The sequence below is a fragment of the Bufo bufo genome, chromosome 4 (genome assembly GCF_905171765.1).
Source record: "Bufo bufo chromosome 4, aBufBuf1.1, whole genome shotgun sequence".
Taxonomy (NCBI): domain Eukaryota; kingdom Metazoa; phylum Chordata; class Amphibia; order Anura; family Bufonidae; genus Bufo; species Bufo bufo.
In genome coordinates, this window is record NC_053392.1 from 42,009,418 (window position 1) to 42,036,328 (window position 26,911).

Consider the following 26,911-nt stretch of genomic DNA (forward strand, 5'->3'; position numbering starts at 1 on the left):
CTGGAATAGAGAAGGAGGAGGGAGAGCGGCGGCGGAGAGAGAGAGAGAGCGCGAGAGAGAGAGGCTGCACAGGGGACGCAGGACGCCCAGAACCGCACCAGCCCGGACACTGTTTACACCGCGCAGGTGAGCGGCTGCACGGGCCGGGTGCGGGGTGCACGCTCGGCACATGGGGGAGGCGGCATCTGCATGCATAGACTGGGGGTGTGTGCGGAGATCAGGGGTGCGGGGTGCACGCTCGGCACATGGTGGGGGGTCACATCTGCATGCATAGACTGGGGGGGTGCAGCTGCAGCAGCAGAGACCCCCGGGACAGACGTGGGATGGGAGGGAAGCCCTTGTTTACTCGGCGGAGGGGGGCGGGGCACCGCGCGGGCGCCGCTTCTCTCCGGCCGTCTGAGGGATCGCTGTGTTTTTGGCGTTATTTTCACGTTGGCCGTGAAGCCCCCCCCCCCCCCCCCCCCATTCCCGTGGGGCTCACACCCCCTCCCGTGTCCAACTCCGGCAGGGGGCACACCCACCGCGGCCCGGGCTTCCCCCCTCCTCCTCCAACACATTGCAAAGTTGTATCAGCCGCTCCGGGGAGCGGGGTCCTGCTGTGTAGTCGGGTCGGCTGTGCCCTTTAGTTTATGTAAACTGCTCCTGTTTTGGATCTGGGGGGAACTGTGCCCCTTGTTGGATGATCTGTGCCTCCCCTGCATTGGTGCTTGGGGTTATTGGGGGTGCAGCCCACTGTGGCGCCCTCCGTCTTGACGCTTGGGGGTTGTCGATGGCGCCTCATGTCTTGGTTGTTGGTGGAGCCCCATGCATTGGCACATGGTGTTGGTAGCTCCCTCCGTGTCGTTGGTGGTGCCCCCTGCCGTGGCGCGCGCTCCCGTCATGGCACTTGCTGTGGTTGGCAGCACCATTGGCTGAGACCCCTGGGTGTAACCTGCGCTGGTAACGCGCCCAGTAGTTTGTTGCAGAAACTTCAGCGTCTATAATCAGTCCCAGTGATGGGAATGGAGGAGTTTTGGTGGAAAGAACCCGGATTTCGGCCTGTGACTCCCCCGTACAGAGGGGCACGTGCGGCACTGTTCCGATATTGGGGTCAGGACACTGCACGCTGCATTGAACCAGGGCGCTGAGATTGGCAGACCGGACCCAGTGCCCGCTCTGCCGCCATCAGGAACCCATCACATGTGGTGAAGCAGGAGAGGCGCACCCCCTTCAGCTGCAGTCTGTGCAGTTCGGTGTAAAGGAGGGGGCGAGACCCTGAAGCCGCTGTGCGGAATTTATAAAACTTTTCTGCAGCTTTCCACGTAGAGGACGGCGGCCCAGAGACGTCTGTGATGGCATTTTCTCACCCAGGAACTTAATGGGCAGGCAGAGCTGTGTGGATCAGTGCCTGGTACACTGTAACGACACGTATGAGAACCCAGAGCTCCAGCGGATCATAGATTTGGAGGTGACTGGAGCAATCGCCTACCTCTGGGGGCGTCCATATCTTATTGGTGTGATTAGGTGGAAGGGGCGGTGGACTTGTGACAGTCAGTGTGTACTGTATATGGAGCAGTGTGTATTATATGTAGTGTGTGTACTGTATATGGAGCAGTGTGTATTATATGTAGTGTGTGTGTACTGTATATGGAGCAGTGTGTATTATATGTAGTGTGTGTACTGTATATGGAGCGTGTGTATTATATGTAGTGTGCACTGTATATGGAGTGTGTGTATTATATGTAGTGTGTACTGTATATGGAGCAGTGTGTATTATATGTAGGGGGTGTGTACTGTATATGTAGTGTGTGTATTATGTGTAGTGTGTGTACTGTATATGGAGTGTGTGTATTATATGTAGTGTGTACTGTATATGGAGTGTGTGTATTATATGTAGTGTGTACTGTATATGGAGCAGTGTGTATTATATGTAGTGTGTGTACTGTATATGGAGTGTGTGTATTATATGTAGTGTGTACTGTATATGGAACAGTGTGTATTATATGTAGTGTGTACTGTATATGGAGCAGTGTGTATTATATGTAGGGGGTGTGTGTACTGTGTATGGAGCAGTGTGTATTATATGTAGTGTGTGTACTGTATATGGAGCAGTGTGTATTATATGTAGTGGGTGTGTACGGTATATGGAGCAGTGTGTATTATATGTAGTCGGTGTGTACGGTATATGGAGCAGTGTGTGTATATAATCAGTCAGTGTGTGTACTGTATATGGAGCAGTGTGTATTATATGTAGGGGGTGTGTGTACTGTGTATGGAGCAGTGTGTATTATATGTAGTGTGTACTGTATATGGAGCAGTGTGTATTATATGTAGTGTGTACTGTATATGGAGCAGTGTGTTTTATATGTAGTGTGTACTGTATATGGAGCAGTGTGTATTATATGTAGTGTGTACTGTATATGGAGCAGTGTGTATTATATGTAGTGTGTACTGTATATGGAGCAGTGTGTTTTATATGTAGTGTGTACTGTATATGGAGCAGTGTGTATTATATGTAGTGTGTACTGTATATGGAGCAGTGTGTATTATATGTAGTGTGCAGTGTATATGGAGCAGTGTGTATTATATGTAGTGTGTACTGTATATGGAGCAGTGTGTATTATATGTAGTGTGCAGTGTATATGGAGCAGTGTGTATTATATGTAGTGTGTACTGTATATGGAGCAGTGTGTATTATATGTAGGGGGTGCATATGTGGTAGCCCCCTCTTATGTATCGGTAGCCGTACACTGTGTCTATATAAGAACTTTTTGGCATATATTTGGCGCAGATTTTGTTACAAAAATGATTTGCGGCAAAATCCATGCCACGTACGCCAGTTCTAAAAAAAAGAAGCGTGGCGGGGAAGAATGCCGGCCCGTCTCATTTTATATTTTTCTACCCCACTTCTTGCTATAGAAAATGATCTAAATCTACAGCAGCAGGGAGCCGGCGTGGATGCGGTTATGTAGAGGCACGTCGGGTGCCAGCGCAGGGTTAAGACTGACGTCTAAAATGCCGGTCTTAATAAATGACCCCCATAGTCTGTGGGTGTGTGTCATGTATGTATGTATGTAGCAGTATATATACAATAGATGTGTATATAGGGATGTATTACTATTAGTAGCTGTATCACCATGTGTGCGGTGTATATACAGTAGGTGTGTGTGTGGTGTATATACAGTAGGTGGGTGGGGTGTATATACAGTAGGGGGGTGGGGTGTATATACAGTAGGGGGGTGGGGTGTATATACAGTAGGGGGGTGGGGTGTATATACAGTAGGGGGGTGGGGTGTATATACAGTAGGGGGGTGGGGTGGATATACAGTAGGGGGGTGGGGTGTATATACAGTAGGGGGGTGGGGTGTATATACAGTAGGGGGGTGGGGTGTATATACAGTAGGGGGGTGGGGTGTATATACAGTAGGGGGGTGGGGTGTATATACAGTAGGGGGGTGGGGTGTATATACAGTAGGGGGGGTGGGGTGTATATACAGTAGGGGGGGTGGGGTGTATATACAGTGGGGGGGTGGGGTGTATATACAGAGGGGGGGTGGGGTGTATATACAGTAGGGGGGGGTGGGGTGTATATACAGTAGGGGGGGTGGGGTGTATATACAGTAGGGGGGGTGGGGTGTATATACAGTAGGGGGGGTGGGGTGTATATACAGTAGGGGGGGGTGGGGTGTATATACAGTAGGGGGGGTGTGTGTGTATATACAGTAGGGGGGGTGTGTGTGCGGTGTATATACAGTAGGGGGGGGGGTGCGCGGTGGATATACAGTAGGGGGGGGGGTGCGCGGTGTATATACAGTAGGGGGGGGGGGTGCGCGGTGTATATACAGTAGGGGGGGGGTGCGCGGTGTATATACAGTAGGGGGGGGGTGCGCGGTGTATATACAGTAGGGGGGGGGGTGTGCGCGGTGTATATACAGTAGGGGGGGGGGTGTGCGCGGTGTATATACAGTAGGGGGGGGGGTGTGCGCGGTGTATATACAGTAGGGGGGGGGGTGTGCGCGGTGTATATACAGTAGGGGGGGGGGTGTGCGCGGTGTATATACAGTAGGGGGGGGGGTGTGCGCGGTGTATATACAGTAGGGGGGGGGGTGTGCGCGGTGTATATACAGTAGGGGGGGGGGTGTGCGCGGTGTATATACAGTAGGGGGGGGGTGTGCGCGGTGTATATACAGTAGGGGGGGGGGTGTGCGCGGTGTATATACAGTAGGGGGGGGGGGGTGCGCGGTGTATATACAGTAGGGGGGGGGGTGTGCGCGGTGTATATACAGTAGGGGGGGGGGTGTGCGCGGTGTATATACAGTAGGGGGGGGGGTGTGCGCGGTGTATATACAGTAGGGGGGGGGGGTGTGCGCGGTGTATATACAGTAGGGGGGGGGTGTGCGCGGTGTATATACAGTAGGGGGGGGTGTGCGCGGTGTATATACAGTAGGGGGGGGGGTGTGCGGTGTATATACAGTAGGGGGGGGGGTGTGCGGTGTATATACAGTAGGGGGGGGTGTGTGCGGTGTATATACAGTAGGGGGGGGTGTGTGCGGTGTATATACAGTAGGGGGGGGGGGTGCGGTGTATATACAGTAGGGGGGGGGGGTGCGGTGTATATACAGTACATTTTCTGGGAGAAACCTGTGGAAGGGGTCAGGGCTCCATTTTGGTGGTTCAGGAGTTAAAGGGAACCTGTCTGCCGGATATAGAGCAGGAGGAGCTGAGCAGATTGATGTGCAGCTTTATGGGAAAAGATTCAAACTTTCACTGATGTAAATTCCTGCTCATTTCTTAGGCCCGCCTCCTGGACTCTAAACCTATCAGTGATTGACAGCCGGCCCTCTGACTGTGTATACAGAGAGAGCTGTCAATCACTGATAGGCCCGCCTCCTGGACTCTAAACCTATCAGTGATTGACAGCCGGCCCTCTGACTGTGTATACAGAGAGAGCTGTCACTCACTGATAGGCCCGCCTCCTGGACTCCAAACCTAAGAATGAGCACAGATAATAAATTAAGGAAATACCTTTTTTTCCGAATCTTTTCTTGCCCGCTCGTGTGGGTTTCTGATCGGAGACTGAGCAGTAACCTGCCATCTGTATACGAATCTACTGTATGGTGCGGTATTATGTGGAATAGTACTATGGTAGGAGTACAATTTTATCTACAGTATTGTATGATGTGGTATTATAGTAGGATACAGTGCAGTAATATGGAAGGGTACAGTATTGTGTGGCATTGTATAGATACAGTGCGGTATTATGGTAGGATACAGTACAGTATTGGTACAGTATTATGGCAGGATACAGTATTGTACGGTATAATGGTGTGATACAGTACGGTATGGTGGTGTGATACAGTACGGTATGGTGGTGTGGTACAGTACGGTATGGTGGTGTGGTATGGTGGTGTGATACGGTACGGTATGGTGGTGTGACACGGTACGGTATGGTGGTGTGACACGGTACGGTATGGTGGTGTGACACGGTACGGTATGGTGGTGTGACACGGTACGGTATGGTGGTGTGACACGGTACGGTGGTGTGACACGGTACGGTATGACGGTGTGACACGGTACGGTATGGAGTCATTTGGCACTGTATTAGGGATTCTCAGGCTGATGTTGTGAAATGCTGCAGATCTCGCTCCTTATCGCCCAGCAGACCGCTCCTTACCACACCCACCACGCGGCCTGCCAAACATAGCGGCGTGCTGCCACCACACACAGCGGGCACGTGGGATGCCATCTGTAGCGTCACATAGGCAGGGCTGTAATAACCAGCAGTACCCAGAGTGATCCTGCAGGGGCGCCGTACCATTCATCCCTTTAGGTCCCCGTCATACCCATAGGATACCCCCTGTATCTCATCCAGTATGTATCTGAGCCCGTATCACGCGCCATTCCACTGATATGTGTAATATGTATTAACCCCATCAGGACCAGACCCCCCCCCCCCCTCCCCCTTTCCGCCGGTGGGTGCAGAGGCCTTGTAAGTGCGATCACGTTGATGCCATAGTGCTTCGAGGTGCGGCTTCCACTGATCCAGCACAAGGTCTCTTGCACACGAACGTATATTCTTTCCGTGTCGTGTTTTTTTTTTTTTTTTTTTAGCGGACCGTATACGGAACCATTCATTTCAATGGGTCCGCAAAAAAAACGGAAGTTACTCCATGTGCATTCTGTTTTCGTATGTCCGTATTTCAGTTCCGCATGACGGACGAGGATAGGACTGTTCTATCAGGGGCCAGCTGCTCCGTTCCGCAAAATATGGAATGCACACGGACTTCATCCGTATATCCGCAAAATACATGCGTTCGTGTGCAAGAGGCCTTAGTGTCAGATTATCGGATGGTCGTAGAAAGTTGTGTGAAGCCAAGAGTGACGCGTTCACGCACAAGCTGCTTCCTCTCCGCCTGTTCTAGACGTGCAGCAGGCCGCCCCTCGTATGGCGTCCCGTTCACCAGCGCGGCTTTTTTTTCTTCTTGCAGATCAGCTGATTGGCAGCTCTTAATGGTTTCACTCCTGCAGCCTTAAAGGGGTGGTCTCTCCCGGGTGTGTCTCAGCCTGCAGCTGGCCCCCAGCGCTGAACCGGTTAACGCTTTGCCAGTTCTTCTCTTTCCTGCGCTCTCGGAGTGTCTCTCAGCTGTCACACGCCGCTCCTGCACTTTCTAACAAATGCCTGACATGTCAGCAGGAGGAGGGGGTGTGGCTGGCAGCAGGAGCTATGGGCGGGGCTACCACCCCAGCCCCCGCACGTCCACGTTTACTGTGTCTTGTGTCAGTAAAGTTTAGTTCACACTTTGCAGTTCTTGCCCTGAGGCTGCTGATGAAATTGACACTACGGCTGCTCACAGCTGGGGGGTTGGTACAGTTGCTTCCAGTCTTGGGGCTCAGGCTGACCTTGGGTATACGGCCCATGTCCTTAAATATTATTCAGTAGGTACCCTGTGGGGAAACTACTACTCTCAGCATGCTAGGAGGTTGTTTTTAGTTTTTATGTCACTGGGCTACAGTGTCGTCTTCCTGTTTCTGAAAAAGTTCTGCAACTTTCTAATAGATTTTCAAGATCTCCGCTTGCTGTCATTGAATGGGATTATATGTCTTCCTCCAGGGGTTTATAACCTGTGAGGACAGAATGCTTCTCACAGCTGAGGGGTTGTTACAGTGGCATCCAGTCTAGACGATCCACTGCACAGATCCATTGCCAGTCGGGGGGCGGCTTGTTGCGGTGTGCGCCAGTCTGGGGGCGGCTTGTTGCGGTGTGCGCCAGTCTGGGGGCGGCTTGTTGCGGTGTGCGCCAGTCGGGGGGGGCGGCTTGTTGCGGTGTGCGCCAGTCGGGGGGGGCGGCTTGTTGCGGTGTGCGCCAGTCGGGGGGGGCGGCTTGTTGCGGTGTGCGCCAGTCGGGGGGGGCGGCTTGTTGCGGTGTGCGCCAGTCGGGGGGGGCGGCTTGTTGCGGTGTGCGCCAGTCGGGGGGGGCGGCTTGTTGCGGTGTGCGCCAGTCGGGGGGGCGGCTTGTTGCGGTGTGCGCCAGTCGGGGGGGCGGCTTGTTGCGGTGTGCGCCAGTCGGGGGGGCGGCTTGTTGCGGTGTGCGCCAGTCGGGGGGGGCGGCTTGTTGCGGTGTGCCAACTGTGCAGGTCACACGGACTGGATACAGTTATAACGACCCCCTATAAGGGTGTGTTCATACCCGGCCTTTGTTTGTGTGCGTCAGTTTATGGATTGTCCAGTGTCCCCCCTCAGGATGAGCATGTACGTGCCACACAGCAGTAAATCTAGATGAGCAGAGCTGCAGTATAAAGCATGGTGGAGAGACAGAACAGCAGCCTGAGGCTGCTATAGACTCCTATAGACGTTGCAACTCAGGTGGAGTCACTGGGTCCTAATGGAGCAGGGTGACCATTGTGTTTATGGTCCTTGGAGCAGTAGCGCCACCCTGTGGTTATTTTAGTGAAGCGCCTTACGTTATGCCTTTCTTGTTTTGCAGCGGATATGGCCAGCATACTTTCCAAACGTCTCGGCAAGCGGTCTCTCCTTGGCGCCAGGGTCTGCACTCCGAGTTTAGTTGCAGACTGCATGTCCATTGAAGGGCCCGGAGACCTTACTGGAGGGGCCCATCTTGGACCTTATGATGGAGGGTTCCTGAAGGAGTGTCTTGAGGAAAGTGCTTTTCCTTCTGGAAGTCGCTTCAAGCTGTATCCGGGCCAGAAGGTGAGCACGAAGACTAGTCATTTCTTCATAGTCTAGGATTAAAAAAAAAATATGAAATGGCCTCTTTTATCTCAAACAGCGCCACCCTTGTGCACAGGTCGTGTCTGGTATTGCAGGTCGGCTCCAGGGAAGTTAATACTGAGCTGCGATACCGCACACAACCTGTGGTCCGGGGGGGGGGGGGGGGGGCGGTGTTTCCCGTATAAATCTACCACGACCGTTCAGTAGATTCTTTGCTTTTACTTCTGTTCTGATCTTTAATTATAAGATGTTAGATTTGTCCTCCAAATGGAAGGGCGGCTCCTGACTTCTGCTGTTACCGGAGAGCAGTGCATTGTGGGTCACATGTCTAGTGAGGGGCGGAGCTGAAGTCAGAGCCTTTGACTGGAGACTTGTGATAAGAATCTCCAGAGGAAACAGGAAAGATGGGATTGTCCTACCACTTGTCTTGTGCTGCCCTCTTGTCACTAGAGGAGTAACCTCACAAGTGTTCACCAGCAGAATAGTGAGTGCAGCTCTGGAGTATAATACAGGATGTAACTCAGGATCAGTACAGGATAAGTAATGTAATGTATGTACACAGTGACTGCACCAGCAGAATAGTGAGTGCAGCTCTGCAGTATAATACAGGATGTAACTCAGGATCAGTACAGGATAAGTAATGTATGTACACAGTGACTGCACCAGCAGAACAGTGAGTGCAGCTCTGCAGTATAATACAGGATGTAACTCAGGATCAGTACAGGATAAGTAATGTAATGTATGTACACAGTGACTCCACCAGCAGAATAGTGAGTGCAGCTCTGGAGTATAATACAGGATGTAACTCAGGATCAGTACAGGATAAGTAATGTAATGTATGTACACAGTGACTGCACCAGCAGAATAGTGAGTGCAGCTCTGGAGTATAATACAGGATGTAACTCAGGATCAGTACAGGATAAGTAATGTAATGTATGTACACAGTGACTGCACCAGCAGAATAGTGAGTGCAGCTCTGGAGTATAATACAGGATGTAACTCAGGATCAGTACAGGATAAGTAATGTAATGTATGTACACAGTGACTGCACCAGCAGAATAGTGAGTGCAGCTCTGGAGTATAATACAGGATGTAACTCAGGATCAGTACAGGATAAGTAATGTATGTACACAGTGACTCCACCAGCAGAATAGTGAGTGCAGCTCTGGAGTATAATACAGGATGTAACTCAGGATCAGTACAGGATAGTAATGTATGTGCACAGTGACTCCACCAGCAGAATAGTGAGTGCAGCTCTGGAGTATAATACAGGATGTAACTCAGGATCAGTACAGGATAAGTAATGTAATGTATGTACACAGTGACTCCACCAGCAGAATAGTGAGTGCAGCTCTGGAGTATAATACAGGATGTAACTCAGGATCAGTACAGGATAGTAATGTATGTGCACAGTGACTGCACTTATTATATAGCACTATTAGTATATATACCGTGTTGTATATTTGTGATGTTGCAGGTGTACGTTACACACAATGGCAAGGAGTGCGCTGGTTTGGTGGAGCAACACAACCACGTGGACGATGAGGTGAAGGTCTTTGTGTTTGAGCTTGGGCTGCACCTTTGCCGAAAGACGGAAGATGTGCGTTTTGCAGAGGCTCCGAAATCTATGATCGTCCCCATGGAGCAAGTGATGTCCACCAGCCCCGTGACTTATTCCAGCGCAGCCCAGAGAATGGTGTCTTGCAGCATTGATGTCCCAAAGAGGTGAGCGTGTGTGGTCAGTACTGACTAATGAAAGCGTTTCTCCAATATCTCTGCTTGCCGTCACTGAATAGGAGCCTGAAGACACAGAATATACCTCTCACAGCTATGGTTTTGTTACATTGTGACAGTCTAGCTCGGCGGACCGTGGTAACCGGCTGATACAGACCGTGTTGAGCCGCGCCGGTGATTCAGCGATGACATGCCCTGCTGAGCCTCTGCTCCGCTCTGTACTGTCTGTGGCGAGGCAGGCGCGATGACGTCATCGCATCCCACCTGCCAGCACTGAATCACCGATAGAGACTCAGGGAGCTGACAGCAGGGAAAGTGGGAGTCTGTGGGGGTCCGAAAGCGAGCATCACTCGTCGCGCTGTCCCCATTACTAGGCTGGCATTTAGTGTTGCTTGTAGCCGTTACTCCTGTACTAAAAATTTCTCAATCACTGCCCTTCCCCCAACTTGTTTCGCCAATAACTCTGGCGTCTTCAGGCGAACGGGCAGCGAGAACGCGGGACGGATCTCTATAGCCTCCTATGCTGACATCACTAATGGATGACCTGTCGGGGGCGTAACGGCCACTGCATTGTTACATACTTTATTACCAGCTCCTAGACTCGGGCATTACTTCCCTTCTCCTCCCTCATGGGATGACGTACTCGCCCCCGTGCCGCCCCTCAGCACTGTTCCTGCGCAGGTCTCTCGCTCGTCTTTCTCCCCTGACTGCGCATGCCCAGGGACTTAGATACAGAGTATTCGCTGCTTTCTTCCTTCGCATGAGCAGGGACTCGGTCACTATTTTGTTGAGCCCCTAAGGCCCCTTTCACACGGGCGAGTATTCCGCGCGGATGCGATGCGTGAGGTGAACGCATTGCACCCGCACTGAAACCCGACCCATTCATTTCTATGGGGCTGTTCACATGAGCGGTGATTTTCACGCATCACTTGTGCGTTGCGTCAAAATCGCAGCATGCTCTATATTCTGCGTTTTTCACGTAACGCAGGCCCCATAGAAGTGAATGGGGTTGCGTGAAAATCGCAAGCAAGTGCGGATGCGGTGCGATTTTCACGCACGGTTGCTAGGTGACGATCGGGATGGGGACCCGATCATTAATATTTCCCCTTATAAAATGGTTATAAGAGAAAATAATAGCATTCTGAATACAGAATGCATAGTACAATAGCGCTGGAGGGGTTAATTATTTTTTTTTTTATTTAACTCACATTAATCCACTTGATCGCACAGCCGGCATCTCTTCTGTCTTCTTTCTTTGCTGTGTGCAACAACAGGACCTGTGGTGACGTCACTCCGGTCATCACATGGTCCATCACATGATCTTTTACCATGGTGATGGACCATGTGATGACCGGAGTGACGTCACCACAGGTCCTGTTATTGCACACAGCAAAGAAAGAAGACAGAAGAGATGCCGGCTGTGCGATCAAGTGGATTAAGGCGAGTTAAATAAAAAATAAAAAAATTTTAACCCCTCCAGCGCTGTTTTACTATGCATTCTGTATTCAGAATGCTATTATTTTCCCTTATAACCATGTTATAAGGGAAAATAATACAATCTACAGAACACCGATCCCAAGCCCGAACTTCTGTGAAGAAGTTCGGGTTTGGGTACCAAACATGCGCGATTTTTCTCCCGTGAGTGCAAAACGCATTACAATGTTTTGCACTCGCGCGGAAAAATCTCGCATGTTCCCGCAACGCACCCGGACTTTTTCCCACAACGCCTGTGTGAAAGCAGCCTAAAGGGGTTGGGTGGGGTTAGAGGCTTGCTTGTGGACTCCAGACTGACACATTGTAGCAAACTCTCAGGGCAGAGCTCTGTGCAGTTGCTGTGTTTAGGCGACAAAGTGAACCAGCCAAATGTATTCTGACTGTACGGGCTTTGAACCTCTGTTCCATTCTAGACAGGAAGCAGAGATGTTGAAAATGAGGAGTTGGCGGTTGTGCTTACCCTTTTTTTTTTTTTATTTTTTTTTTTTTCCCCCCCGTTTTCTTTTAGGCGCTCGGATGCGGTGGATATGGATGAAATGATGGCGGCCCTGGTCCTCAGCAGCCTGTCCTGCAGCCCCATCGTGCAGAGCCCACCCTGCAGCGACATCATCCCAGGTGAGAGCAGGCAGAGCGGCGGTGGCTCTTGTCGCGCCCCAAGATGATGGCGGCTTGTAGTAGTCTTCTGGGCTCTTTGGATATGTTGTGGGCTAGGCCTGGGACTCCAGACCTTCAAGGCATCGTCTCGGGGGACTACTTGGTGGACGTAATTTGGGTTATGCCCGACGTTGGTTATAGAAAACGGCACCACCTTGTGGCTGGTGGAGGTGATTGCGCTTCCTTTTTCTTCCGACCGCTATAACAGGGGCGCTATTTTCGGATTCGCCTTGCAAGTTTTGGTCTTGATAGTAGCGCCCCCTGCTGAGATCCAGATCTCGGGCCCTGCGGAGCTATGGCCAGATTATTGGAATTTTACTTTAAGGCGTGCAAACATTGTATATTCCTCACTGTTTGTAAGATCTCTGCTTGCTGTAAGTGACTTACAACCTCCTTTTATGTATCCAGAGGACGAAACCTCATGCAAACCCCCTTGCTGAGGATTTGTTACCGTTGTATCCAGCCTTTGCTACATTGTATGACTGCAGGTAAAACACTTTGTTACAATGTATCAGTTTGCATCTGGACAGAAGGCACTGATATATTTAGCTACGGGAGGAGTGTAAAGTCTGGATACAAATGTAGCAAACCCTCAGCTGTGAGAAGTATTATGTTTGCATTACTCCAAATGAAAGCTAAGCGTTTCCATTCACTGACTGCAATTAGAAATCCTTTCTTGATCTGTTTTTATCTCTTCTTGGGATCCGGGGGTTTCAGTATTTTCCCCTTTGTGTACTTCTCAGCTCCTCAAGTCACCTGTGACCTGTGGAAGGAAAGCGGGGACGTGTCGGACAGCGGCAGCAGCACCACCAGCGGGCACTGGAGTGTGGAGTGTGGCGCCTCCACCCCCTCCCCTCCTCACACCGAGGCCAGCCCCAAGTATACAGGCGAGGTCTTCAGTGCTTCCCATGTGGATGAAGGATTCGAGACGGACCCTGATCCTTTCCTTCTGGATGAGCCGGCCCCTCGGAAGCGGAAGGTAACACCCTGCAGCGCCCCCTCAAGCTCGCGGATCCCTATGTCTCATGTTCTCCATTGACTTGGCTCCTGTCTTCCAGAACTCGGTGAAGGTGATGTACAAGTGTCTGTGGCCGAGCTGCGGAAAACTGCTGCGCTCCATTGTGGGCATTAAACGCCATGTGAAGACCCAGCATCTGGGGTAAGTACTCCTCCTCCCGTACCCACCTTCTTATACCGTGCAATTCTGAACCACAGGATGTAACTCAGGATCAGTGACTGCACCAGCAGAATAGTGAGTGCAGCTCTGGAGTATAATACAGGATGTAACTCAGGATCAGTACAGGATAAGCAATGTATGTACACAGTGACTGCACCAGCAGAATAGTGAGTGCAGCTCTGGAGTATAATACAGGATGTAACTTAGGATCAGTACAGGATAAGTAATGTAATGTATGTACACAGTGACTCCACCAGCAGAATAGTGAGTGCAGCTCTGGAGTATAATACAGGATGTAACTCAGGATCAGTACAGGATAAGTAATGTAATGTATGTACACAGTGACTGCACCAGCAGAATAGTGAGTGCAGCTCTGGAGTATAATACAGGATGTAACTCAGGATCAGTACAGGATAAGTAATGTAATGTATGTACACAGTGACTGCACCAGCAGAATAGTGAGTGCAGCTCTGGAGTATAATACAGGATGTAACTCAGGATCAGTACAGGATAAGTAATGTAATGTATGTACACAGTGACTGCACCAGCAGAATAGTGAGTGCAGCTCTGGAGTATAATACAGGATGTAACTCAGGATCAGTACAGGATAAGTAATGTAATGTATGTACACAGTGACTGCACCAGCAGAATAGTGAGTGCAGCTCTGGGGTATAATACAGGATGTAACTCAGGATCAGTACAGGATAAGTAATGTATGTACACAGTGACTGCACCAGCAGAATAGTGAGTGCAGCTCTGGAGTATAATACAGGATGTAACTCAGGATCAGTACAGGATAAGTAATGTAATGTATGTACACAGTGACTGCACCAGCAGAATAGTGAGTGCAGCTCTGGGGTATAATACAGGATGTAACTCAGGATCAGTACAGGATAAGTAATGTATGTACACAGTGACTGCACCAGCAGAATAGTGAGTGCAGCTCTGGAGTATAATACAGGATGTAACTCAGGATCAGTACAGGATAAGTAATGTATGTACATAGTGACTCCACCAGCAGAGTAGTGAGTGCAGCTCTGGAGTATAATACAGGATGCGAGATTAGTAATGTATTACCATCACTTTTGTTTTTGGGTCTGATGGTGGGTTTCTTGTAATGGCTGCTGTTGCTTTTCCTCGGTGTTTGAGCTTTTGTTTAACTCTCTCTAGAGACGGGATGGATACTGACCAGCGTAAGCGAGAAGAGGACTTCTACTACACCGAGGTCCAAATGAAGGATGAGTCTGAGGTGGAGAACACCCCAAGGAGCCCCAGCACTGCTACCGCCCCTCTTCTCATCCAGCCGATCACCCCCAAGCCGGAGACGCAGGCTCTGGAGGTGCCCTTTGTGGAGTCTCCATTGCCCAGTGCGCTCAGTCAGTCTGCTCCAGGCTCCTTCTGGCATATCCAGGCCGATCACGCTTACCAGGTAATTGAATCTGCTAAAACTGAAGGGTCACACTTTTTGGATTATCGAATTCCAGATTGGAGGAATTTCAAGTTGTATTATAGAAAGAAAAATTGGCAATTTGCCATTAGAAGAATTATGCATGCAGCTCTGGAGGAGAGGGAAGCTCTTTACTATACAGAAATGCATTTGCCAGCTGTCTCCTCGTCAGTCCTTTTGATAATTTTATTTTTTTTCCCTTCCCATCAGGCGCTGCCTTCCATCCAGATCCCAGTTTCCCCCCACATCTTCACCAGCATAAGCTGGGCAGCTGCTCCCTCTACGCTCCCAGCCCTCTCTCCAGTAAGTAAACCGGACTCTGGGTATTAAAGGGGTTATAGAATCCTAAAAAAAGCCCCCCACACTGAATATACTAACCCGGGTCCCCGCTCCCTGCGCCACTCCTGGTTCCTGCAACGCCACTGTTGCTTCCCCCATTGCGGGTGACGCTAGGGAGGCTCACCCAGCCCCCCCCCCTCCCCCACCCGAAAACTGATGTTTTCATCCGGGCACAGGGAGAAGCGGGGACAGGGGTAAGTATATTCAGCTTGGGGGGGGGGGGGGGGGGGGAGAGACTTTTTTATTTTTATTAAAGGGGTTATCTAATCCTTTAACTAGACTGGATGCAATTGTAACAAAGCTTCAGCTGTGAGACGTATATCAGGTGTGTTGTAACACGGAGCCCTCTACCCCCCTTCCAGATCAGAAGCCGGTCGCTCAGTTTCAGTGAACAGCAGCCACAGACTCCATCCATAAAGTCGCAGCTGATTGTGGCCTCGCCCCCCAGAGCGTCTAATGGTAGCAGGTAGGTTCCTGCAGTGACACCTCTCCAATCACAGGCATTATGTGCTCAAGGAATACTCGGGTCGAGGCATTTGGCACCATCTGTCATTTTATTTTTAATCCAATATTTTTAAAGATGAAAAACAGGCTGTAAAGAGAGAGGCTCCTTTTAATACATAATTTATGTTGATTCCAATATGGCCACTAGGTGTCAGTATTACTTCTAAGTACAATATTTCAATATTCTGAAAGAGCACGTGTCAGCAGGATCAACCCTTTTAAACCAGGTTGGGTCAATCCTACTGATGCCTTTCCTGTGAAAATTGGCTGCAGCGTTCCTGAGAAATAGCTTTTATGCCTAATGCAAATGAGGCCTCTCTGGGCACCGAGTGGAGGGGCCTCTCTGGGCACCGAGTGGAGGGGCCTCTCTGGGCACCGAGTGGAGGGGCCTCTCTGGGCACCGAGTGGAGGGGCCTCTCTGGGCACCGAGTGGAGGGGCCTCTCTGGGCACCGAGTGGAGGGGCCTCTCTGGGCACCGAGTGGAGGGGCCTCTCTGGGCACCGAGTGGAGGGGCCTCTCTGGGCACCGAGTGGAGGGGCCTCTCTGGGCACCGAGTGGAGGGGCCTCTCTGGGCACCGAGTGGAGGGGCCTCTCTGGGCACCGAGTGGAGGGGCCTCTCTGGGCACCGAGTGGAGGGGCCTCTCTGGGCACCGAGTGGAGGGGCCTCTCTGGGCACCGAGTGGAGGGGCCTCTCTGGGCACCGAGTGGAGGGGCCTCTCTGGGCACCGAGTGGAGGGGCCTCTCTGGGCACCGAGTGGAGGGGCCTCTCTGGGCACCGAGTGGAGGGGCCTCTCTGGGCACCGAGTGGAGGGGCCTCTCTGGGCACCGAGTGGAGGGGCCTCACCTCTTTCCAGAGCTTGAACGCCACACCACTTCTCACAAGATGGGTATCAATTTAATCAGCAGGATCAACCCTACCAGACAGTGTGTCTGACTTAAAGGGGTTTTCCCTTCTCAGACATTTGTGTGATAGGTTCGGGTCTCACCTCTGGGACCCGCACCTACACTGAAAACGGACCCCCGAAAGTTGTAGAGGGCGAACTGCACATGCTCAGCCTGCTTCCATTCATTTTCTAAGGGGCCGCCGGCCCCATAGAAATAAATGGGAGCGGTAGCCGCGTGAGCACAGTGCACTCCCATTCACTACTATAGGGAGAGCTCTTGGTGGTGGCCGTACCCAAGGAAACCTGGGGTCCTCCAGCCGCCACCTTCCCCTCTCCATTCTCTGTGTAAGGGGGGACCTGCACCTATCAGACAATGGAGGCATAAAAAATTTAATTGGTTGCCAAAAAATACACGCAAGAGTTTTTCCTTCCTTAAAGGGGTTGTCCAGGATTAGAAATACATGGCTGCTCTCTTCCATAAACGGCTCCACCCTTGCACATACCTCCTCATACAGCTGATCAACAGAGGTGTCGGGAGTCGGACCCCCACCGATCTCGTATTGATGACCTGTTCTCAGTATCAAAATCCCAGAGAACCCCTTTAACCTCTTAAGGACACAGGGCGTACCTGTGTATTTCCGATCACCGCCGTGCGGCGGGCGATGGTCAGAACAGAGTGCCTGCTGAAATCATTCAGCAGGCACTCTGACAATGCCCAGGGGGTCCTGCAATTCAGACCTGCGGTTTACTGCATATTCGGGTCTTCGGTGACCCGATAATCCGAAATAGGATGGTGATCGGTGGTGTGATAATACACCACCAATCACCATCCTTAGATCCTGAGAGGTGGCGGTGACATCACCTCTCAGGATCGCATCCTATTGGCTGGGCGGGCGGGGGTTAACTTCCCCCAGCTCTGCTCTCCTCCTCCACACTGCTTCTGTGGAGCCAGGAGAGAAGAGCGTCCGTCCACCTCTGAGCCCAGCACCCCCACGTGAGCCACCATAGTGCCATCTGGCACTCAAAAGTTTGCAGGGACAGGTTTAGGGAAAGGTTAGATTAGGCAGAGAGACTGAGGGATAGTGTAGGGGGAGGGGGGGGGGATTTTAATTTTTTTTGGGCTTCACCCTGATCGGGTGTCTGGGGACCACAGCACACTCAGCTGTGCCACCCTAGACCCCTCAGGGGTGCTGCAGATTGCCCTAAGAGTTATTGGCAAATGAAGGATGAAATTTCAGAATTTAAATTTTTTGTAACCTTGCCTCACAAAAGTGTAATATAGAGCAACCAAAAATCATATGTACCCTAGAAAATAGTCCCAACAAAACTGCCACCTTATCCCGTAGTTTCCAAAATAGGGTCACTTTTATGGAGTTTCTACTCTAGGGGTGCATCAGGGGGGCTTCAAATGGGACATAGTGTAAATAAACCAGTCCAGCAAAATCTGCCTTCCAGAAACCACACGGCGCTCCTTTCCTTCTGCACCCTGCCGTGTGCCTGTACAGCAGTTTACGGCCACATACGGGGTGTTTCTATAAACTACAGAATCAGGGCCATAAATATTGAGTTTTGTTTGGCTGTTAACCCTTGGTTTGTTACTGAAAAAAAAGGATTAAAATGGAAAATTTGCCCAAAAATTTTAATTCTTAAATTTCATCTCCATTTGCCAATAACTCTTGTGGAACACATAAAGGGTTAACAAAGTTTGTAAAATCAGTTTTGAATACCTTGAGGGGTGTAGTTTCTAAAATGGGGTCTTTTTTTGGATGGTTTCTATTATGTAAGCCTCACAAAGTGACTTCAGACCTGAACTGGTCCTTTTAAAAAAGTGGGTTTTGGAAAATTTCTGAAAAATTTCAAGATTTGCTTCTAAACTTCTAAGCCTTGTAACATCCCCAAAAAATAAAATGTCATTCCCAAAATAATCCAAACATGAAGTAAACACATGGGGAATGTACAGTAATAACTATTTTTGGAGGGTTACTATGTATTATAGAAGTAGAGAAATTGAAACTTGGAAATTTGCACATTTTGAAAAAATTTTGGTAAATTTGGTATTTAAATTTTTTTTTTTTTATAAATAAAAATACATTTTTTTTACTCCATTTTACCAGTGTCACGAAGTACAATATGTGACAAAAAAACAATCTCAGAATGGCCTGGATAAGTAAAAGCGTTTTAAAGTTATTCACACAAAAAGTGACACTGGTCAGATTTGCAAAAAGTGGCCTGACCCCTGAAGGTGAAAATGAGCCCCGTCCTTAAGGGGTTAATGCTGACCATTCTAGTATTTTATTAAGTGAAAAATGTCAGATTTTTTAAATTTTTTTTTAACCTCTTAAGGACATAGGGCGTACAGGTACGCCCTTGTGCCCTGGTACTTAAGGACACAGGGCGTACCTGTACGCCCTGTGTATTTTCGATCACTGCCGTGCGGCTGGCAGTGATCGGAACCCGGTGCCTGCTCAAATCATTGAGCAGGCACCTAGGCTAAATGCGCGGGGGGGTCCCGTGACCCCCCCCCATGTCGGCGATCGCGGCAAACCGCAGGTCAATTCAGACCTGCGGTTTGCTGCGATTTCTGATCAGAAACTTTATATGTCTAAAATAACGTTTTATTCACCCCCCCTGCACCCCCGAATGATTTTTATGGTGGCGGGAGAGGTGCAGGGGGAGGGTTGCGGGCGGTGGGGGCTGTGCGGGAGGCGGGCGGTGCGGCAGGCGGGATCGCGATCCCCCGCCCGCCTCCCCTTGTATAATCGTTGGCTTCTAGTGGGTATACCAGGGTGCCAGAACATTGCTGGCACCCTGGTATAAACGGCTGACATCTGCGATGCGATGTCAGCCGTTTAACCTTTTCCATACAGCGGTCCGTACGGACCGCTGTATGGAAAAGGTTAACAGCGCAGGGAGCTCCCTCCCTCTCCCATCGGGGGGCTGCTGTGCCTTTGCAGCCCCCCGATGGGGAGGGAGAGAGCTCCCAGACAGCCCCCCGACAGATCCCCTCCTTACCCTTCCCCGTCTGCGCATTTCTGAGCAGTTCTGAGCAGACGGGGAAGGTTCCCATGGCAACAGGACGCCGTCTCAGGCGTCCTGCTGTCCATGGTGCTGAACAGATCTGTGCTAAAAGGCATAGATCTGTTCAGACAAAGTGTAAAATACAGTACAATATATATTGTACTGTACTGTATTATACAGACATCAGACCCACTGGATCTTCAAGAACCAAGTGGGTCTGGGTCAAAAAAAAGTGAATAAAAGTGAAAAAAAAGTAAAAATCAAAAAACACATTTATCACTGATTTAAAAATGAAAAAAATAAAATTCCCTACACATGTTTGGTATCGCCGCGTCCGTAACGACCTGATCTATAAAACGGTCATGTTACTTTACCCGAACGGTGAATGCCATAAAAATAAAAAATAAAAAACTATGATGAAATTGAAATTTTGCCCACCTTACTTCACAAAAAAGGTAATAAAAGTGATCAAAAAAGTCGCATGTGCGCCAAAATAGTGCCAATCAAACCGTCATCTCATCCCGCAAAAATCATACCCTACCCAAGATAATCGCCCAAAAACTGAAAAAACTATGGCTCTTAGACTATGGAAACACTAAAACATGATTTTTTTTTTTTTGTTTCAAAAATGAAATCATTATGTAAAACTTACATAAATAAAAAAAAAAGTATACATATTAGGTATCGCCGCGTCCGTATCGACCGGCTCTATATAAATATCACATGATCTAACCCCTCAGATGACCACCGTAAAAAAATATAAATAAAAACGGTGTAAAAAAAGCAATTTTTTGTCATCTTACGTCACAAAAAGTGTAATAGCAAGCAATTAAAAAGTCATATGCACCCCAAAATAGATGCCAATCAAACCGTCATCTCATCCCGCAAAAAATGAGACCCTATTTAAGATAATCGCCCAAAAACTGAAAAAACTATGGCTCTTAGACTATGGAGACACTAAAACATTTTTTTTGTTTTAAAAATGAAATCATTGTGTAAAACTTACATAAATAAAAAAAATTATATACATATTAGGTATCGCCGCGTCTGTGACAACCTGCTCTATAAAATTACCACATGATCTAACCTGTCAGATGAATGTTGTAAATAACAAAAAACAAAAAAACGGTGCCAAAAAAGCTATTTCTTGTTACCTTGCCGCACAAAAAGTGTAATATAGAGCAACCAAAAATCATATGTACCCTAAACTAGTACCAACAATACTGCCACCCTATCCCTTAGTTTCTAGAATGGGGTCACTTTTTTGGAGTTTCTACTCTAGGGGTGCATCAGGGGGGCTTCAAATGGGACATGGTGTCAAAAAAAACAGTCCAGCAAAACCTGCCTTCCAAAAACCATATGGCATTCCTTTCCTTCTGCGCCCTGCCGTGTGCCCGTACAGCTGTTTACGACCACATATGTGGTGTTTCTGTAAACTACAGAATTAGGGCCATAAATAATGAGTTTTGTTTGGCTGTTAACCCTTGCTTTGTAACTGGAAAAAAAATATTTAAATGGAAAATCTGCCAAAAAAGTGAAATTTTGAAATTGTATCTCTATTTTCCATTAAATCTTGTGCAACACCTAAAGGGTTAACAACGTATGCAAAATCAGTTTTGAATACCTTGAGGGGTGTAGTTTCTTAGATGGGGTCATTTTTGGGTGGTTTCTATTATGTAAGCCTCGCAAAGTGACTTGAGACCTGAACTGGTCCCTAAAAATTTAGTTTTTGTAAATTTCTGAAAAATTTCAAGATTTGCTTCTAAATTTCTAAGCCTTATAACATCCCCAAAAAATAAAATATCATTCCCAAAACAATTCAAACATGAAGTAGACATATGGGGAATGTAAAGTCATCACAATTTTTGGGGGTATTACTATGTATTACAGAAGTAGAGAAACTGAAACTTTGAAATTTGCAAATTTTTCAAAATTTTTGTTAAATTAGGTATTTTTTGGTGCAAAAAAAATTTTTTTTACTTAATTTTACCAGTGTCATGAAGTACAAAATGTGACGAAAAAACAATCTCAGAACGGCCTGGATAAGTCAAAGCGTTTTAAAGTTATCAGCACTTAAAGGGACTCTGGTCAGATTTGCAAAAAAATGGCCTGGTCCTAAGGTGTAAAAAGGCTGTGTCCTTAAGGGGTTAATCTCATTTTTATTTTTTTTAAAAAGGAAAGTTCGTGGTGAAGCAAAGAAATGCCGTAAAGTGTATGGCATCGAACACCGGGACCAGTGGTGCACCGCCTGCCGGTGGAAAAAGGCCTGTCAGAGGTTCCTCGACTGAACCCCACTCCCTAAGTATCCACGTCTCCCAGAAGGCTCGGGGGCGGATTTAGCTTCAAGCCTCCTAGAGTCTGCTTGCGAAGCTTCTTGGAGAAAGTGGTGATGACTAAAGACTGTATAAATTGTAAATGTCGAAACCTTTACATCATTGTATGTCGTCCAGATTTTGAATTTTTTTTTTTTTTATAGACTGTAGGGATTTTATTTTATTTTTAAACTTTCCTAAACGGATGTGTAGGGACCAAAAGTGTTGAAACTTTTTTTTTTTTTTTTTTAAGGAAAAAAAAAATCCCTCGTCGCTACAAGTTTTAAAAAAAAAAAAATTCCGAAGCATCGAGATGCCCGTCCTTGTTGTATATAGCGTCTTCCTCACCTCATTGGCCTGTAAATGTCCCACACCGCCACAATATGTCCTCCTTCTATTTTGTTACATGGTTTTTATTGCAGACAATTGTACATACAGTAAAGATGCATTTTGACTGCTGCAGTGTCCAGGGTCCATCGTTGGAGGGGTTTCTCATGCTTTATTAGTATCTGAGGAGTCTATGAAGCCATTTTGTATTGTCTATTGTCAGAAATATTGTATAGAGTCCTAAAAAGTGCTGTCCAATAGCCAACAATTCCACAAAAAGGATCATTGTCAGGCCGATATCTCATGATGTGGTGCTCTGTATTTAATGCAGTCTAAGTGGTAACATCCATATATGACATTGAGCAGCTATTCTTTCTATATTGGTACCTTTTTGCCTGCACAAAGAGAACATTGCTATTTTGTGGGTTCAGCTGGTCTTTCTAGAGCAGCCCATGTACTCTGAGGAACCTTGGCAAGGAGGCCTCAACGCCAAGATCCTCATCAGATACTTGGCAAGAACTTTTTTCCATTGCTGAGGAATGGTAGCTATGCTGCCTTCTCTTTGGTACTAGAGCTGAAGGGATGGCCCTAAACACCACCAGCACTTCATCTGAACGTTGGAGATACCTTTCGGACATAGACATGGATGTGTCACCACAAATTAGAAGGTCTAAATGATGGGACTGCTCAACTTTCAGTTGCTGTTCCCGTTAAGAAGTCAACACTTAAGGGCCCAAAAAGTGTTTTACCCACATGAACCATTGCCCAAAAACATTTGAGGAGAAGGGAACTTCCACCAACCTGAACCAATGGACTCCAGCTATCTGATGGTGACTTGCATTCACATGACTAGAATGAAGCAAAACTTTTATTTTGAGGTCAGACTGGTTCCATAATCACAAATTGTCCATCACGAGATGTCTTCATCTCCACTCGTGACTAAATGGGCTCTTCCATTTTAATAGATGGTGGTGCTGGGCTCTTGCTTGTCTTGTAAGTCATTTTCCAGATTTGGAAAAACATGGCTGCTTTCTTCTGAGCCATGATACCACCAACAACCTGTGGTGTGTTTTTGTTTTTTTGTGTGTGTTTTTTTTTTAAGAAAGTAGCCATGTTTTTCCTATCCAGGACTGGGACAGCACCTTTTTAAGAATGAATTGGCTGTTTTTGAAATGCTGGTTCAACCTACAAAATGGCCTATCTGGTTCTCTTCTAATGGAAATGTGCTAAATGAGACCTGCCAGTATTAAGCAGAGGAATCCTGAGATGATGCAAAGCATGTCACAACTTTTGAGAACATAATTCATGTACAGTAGATTAACCATTGTCTGTAGGGTTCTGGCGGACATGGCAGTTGATCATCTAGACCAATGTTCCTCAAATCTGCCCCCCAAAGAACCTCAAACAGACCATGTTTTCTGTTTTTTCTAAGTGAATGTGCGTTGTCCAGGTGGTGCTCTCTATGGGATGGCCTCAAATTGTGACCTGTTTGTGGTTCTCTAAGACTAGAGTTCTGGAACCCTGCTCTATGCTTGCTGTATTAATGTACCATCCATGCCCATGGATTGATTCTGACCCAAATCTTAGCTTATTGGTTTTGCCCAATGACTCCACCAAGAATTCTGTGGTCTTCCGGTTTGATTCTCCTCCTTTTTTCTGCAGGTTAAAAGTCCTAAAGTCTTGGCTCGGACCATTTCTACAAGGTGCTGTCCAAAAAGAACTCTGTCCCTGTCAGTATTCTGAGTACTTTATCATACCCAAAGGCACTTATCAAGGTGTGATGTGTTACGGGACGGCACGGGGGGCTCAATCACTACAGTTTCATCGTGTTTACAAGTGACCATGATTAGGAGGAGTCAAGCCATAAAAAAGGCCTCCTCATGATAATGGTAAACTTGATGAAACTATGTGACCCCCCCAACTTCCAGCTTCAAGGAAGAGTGGTCCATAGAGCCTTTAATGCACCTTTTTAAAATTTAGATTTTATTTTTTTTACTCCATTGTGTACTTTACTTTTATTTTCTTAAAGTGAATGTATCTGTATAGTTAGGGTTTAGCGTTTTATAGCGGAGCTTTAGAGCAAAAAGTTGGAAGGATCGGACTTTGATTTTTATTTTATTTTATGAAATATCCGTATATGGGGGGTGAATGCTATACCCAGTAATCCAATATATAAGGTGCTGCTGACTGCATGACGCTGTGTCTGGCTTATACTGGAAAATGGCTCCTGAAAAGGTGACTTTCTATACATGTAGCAATCCAATTTTCCAATTTTTTGGGGTTTTGTTTTTTCCTAATTTGCTGCTTCTCTGGAGCTATTGTAACGAAGCTATACACTTTTATACTACTTTAATGCATATTCTTCTGTGAAACCACTCAGACCCGGGAGTAGAGTAAAATAAGCTGCGCCTCGAAGAACGTCTATACCCCGGACAATGGACGTTTCGTATGTTTGGGCTGTTTACTTCTGTATATGATTTTGTGCTATTTTTTTTAAAGCTTTTTTTTATTTGTTTTCCAGTTTTTGTTTTTTTTAACCCACAAAAATGTGCACGCTCCATTTTGGGGTTTAAATGTAAAAGCATTGTAGATGGAAACGGATAGCATTCGGACGCCATCCACGTGTTGTCCGTTTTTCATGGGTAGTTGTTAGGAAGTGAAAAAAATGGTTGAGATGCTGAGGCCCTACGGACGGTGAAAAAACGGGGAAAGGGAACGCAGTCGGAGACGATACTGATCGCACACGGATGGTAAATGGTCCGTTTTTAGAAAACTGAATACGTTTTGCAACACCTGTCTGAGCCCTTAGGTTAAATTCACGCAGGACGGAGGAATCCAAAGTAGAATCCAGAGGAAGGCGAGTAGATGAGATTTTTAACTTTTTTATTTTTCTTCATAATTTGCTGCAAAATTGGCGCATCAAATATGCAGATTTTGCAGCCAGGAATTTCAAAACCACTTCTTTAAAAAAAAATTTTTTTTTCATAATTTGCAAGAAAATATGCAGGAGCAAATACGCTAATTTTTTTTTTGTATTTGCTGCAGAAATGACCGGTTTGGATTTGCCCTAAATTTCTTTGCTGCTTGCATCTGTACTGAAAGTGAACGGAATCTTACCGCTTTTTGTGTTGCTCTATCACAGGGATGCCCAACCTGCAGCCCTCCAGCTGTTGCAAAACTACAACTCCCAGCATGCCCGGACAGCTTACAGCAGGGCATGGTGGGAGTTGTAGTTTTACAACATGTGGAGGGCTGCAGGTTGGGCATCCCTACTCTATCAGATATCTTTTTTTTTTTTTTACTTTTTTGTAATTTCTAAATTTCCATGAGAAAATGCGTTCTTTAAAAATTGTAAACACGTCAGTGTCAGGAAGCTGGGTCTGGTATGCCCTTAATTAAAGGGGCGGTCTGTTTGGCTTGGATGTTTCCGTACCTCTATTCATTGCAGTCCCACCTTTCCTGGGACTGGTTTGTTATCGGGAATCATGGCGTTCCCAACTGCCTCTCGCCCTTCAATGTGATTTTCTGGCCTTTTTTTTGTGTATGCATTTTTTCACTCAAAAAAAATCCCCAAAAATGCTTGATTTGTGTATTTAAAAAAAAAAAAAAATTTATTTAAAAAAATGTGCTTTATTTATATTTCTAGATAGGAAAGTATGTACCCCCCACACCCTGTAAAGCCACTTCAGATGCAAAAAAAAAAAAAAATGCATTGGTTTAAAACAAAAATAAATATTGTCTATGGGACAAAAACACTACGCCCAGAGCATGCTACAATAAAAATAAACAATTGACCCAAAAAACACACCTCGATGGTGAAAAAATGCCACTAACATACGGTAAGGACTGGAGCACAGAAACCAGTAATATGAGGCTCCTGTGAGATTTTTGTAATCTGCTTTTGTCCGATGCAGGTTTTTTCTGGCAGCTGATATTTCCTTCCCAGATTGTCGATTCCCGTTCCCCAGACCATTTTGTGATGCACTAGTTTGGAGTAAAAATTGCATATGGACACTTGGTACATTTTTTATTTTTGACAAAGATTCAAGATCTCAGTTGACTTTGGTTAGACTTAAATTTTTTATGGTTTGGGAGAATTTTTTCTTCTAGCTTTTACGAAAATGGCTAAGTGTTTAATATCCAATTTACTCCAAAAAAAAACCTAAAGCACTTAACACTTTTGTATCTAAGGATGGTCTGTGCTTTGTCCATTGTAATGTTACTCGGGAACGAGACAAAAAAAATAAAAAGTTAGAGGGTTGTCCAGGATTATAGGAAAACATGGCTACTTATCTCCTAAGACAGCGCCACACCTGTCCACAGGTTGCTTGTGGTATTGCAGCACCACCCCATTCTTTTCGATGGAGCTGAGCTGCAATGCCAGACACAACCTCAGGACAGGAAAGGTGCTGTTTGTGGAAGTTACAAAAATGTTATGCTTTGAGACACTGCATCTGTCCATGGACCGGTGTTCCTCTGTCGGCAATGTAATAATGCAGCTAGTTGCCTCTAGGAAGGGGAGGATGGTGCTCTTCTTTTTTTTATTTAATTTTTTTGTCAATTTTAACGCACAAATTTTATTACGAGACAGTCAGACACAAATCTGCAAATGTGACAAATTTTATTCACCGGTCTCTAAAAAAAAAAAAGCATCTTTTCTATGTTATTAAATCAAATTCGTTTGTTTTTGTTTTTATTATTTTTTTTAAATCTGTATATAGACACCACAATCTCATCCAAACACTAACCGTCGCCTTCACGCCATTTTTAAACTGGGTAATTTTTTTTCTATTTTAATTTGAGATGAAATTGT

The 26,911-nt window shown here is 47.1% G+C and overlaps 1 protein-coding gene across 7 annotated transcripts; it reads left to right on the forward strand.

The window, feature by feature from the left end:
• On the forward strand, positions 1-25,064 carry ZNF395 (zinc finger protein 395). 7 transcript variants are annotated; one of them, XM_040427143.1, is made up of 11 exons: positions 5,292-5,373; positions 5,566-5,951; positions 7,964-8,187; positions 9,686-9,933; positions 11,945-12,051; positions 12,834-13,069; positions 13,149-13,249; positions 14,438-14,696; positions 14,925-15,017; positions 15,416-15,519; positions 21,636-21,747. In XM_040427143.1, the coding sequence occupies exons 3-11, from the start codon at positions 7,969-7,971 to the stop codon at positions 21,745-21,747; spliced, it is 1,479 nt and encodes a 492-aa protein (XP_040283077.1). In that variant the 5' UTR covers positions 5,292-5,373; positions 5,566-5,951; positions 7,964-7,968. The 7 variants fall into 7 exon arrangements, 6 of the variants coding, with proteins under 6 accessions (XP_040283082.1, XP_040283083.1, XP_040283079.1 ...); XM_040427148.1 differs by lacking the exons at positions 5,292-5,373; positions 5,566-5,951 and adding an exon at positions 1-125 and having other exon boundaries at positions 7,961-8,187; XM_040427149.1 differs by lacking the exons at positions 5,292-5,373; positions 5,566-5,951 and adding an exon at positions 23-126.
• Positions 25,065-26,911: the final 1,847 nt, after the last annotated feature.

Bases quoted from the DNA above. Each gene is read 5' to 3' on its own strand.
- ZNF395 (XM_040427148.1), top strand. From the start codon at position 7,969: ATGGCCAGCATACTTTCCAAACGTCTCGGCAAGCGGTCTCTCCTTGGC. The intron at 13,070-13,148 runs GTAACACCCTGC...CCTGTCTTCCAG, and splicing joins CGGCCCCTCGGAAGCGGAAG to AACTCGGTGAAGGTGATGTA. The intron at 15,520-21,635 runs GTAGGTTCCTGC...TTTTTTAAAAAG, and splicing joins AGAGCGTCTAATGGTAGCAG to GAAAGTTCGTGGTGAAGCAA.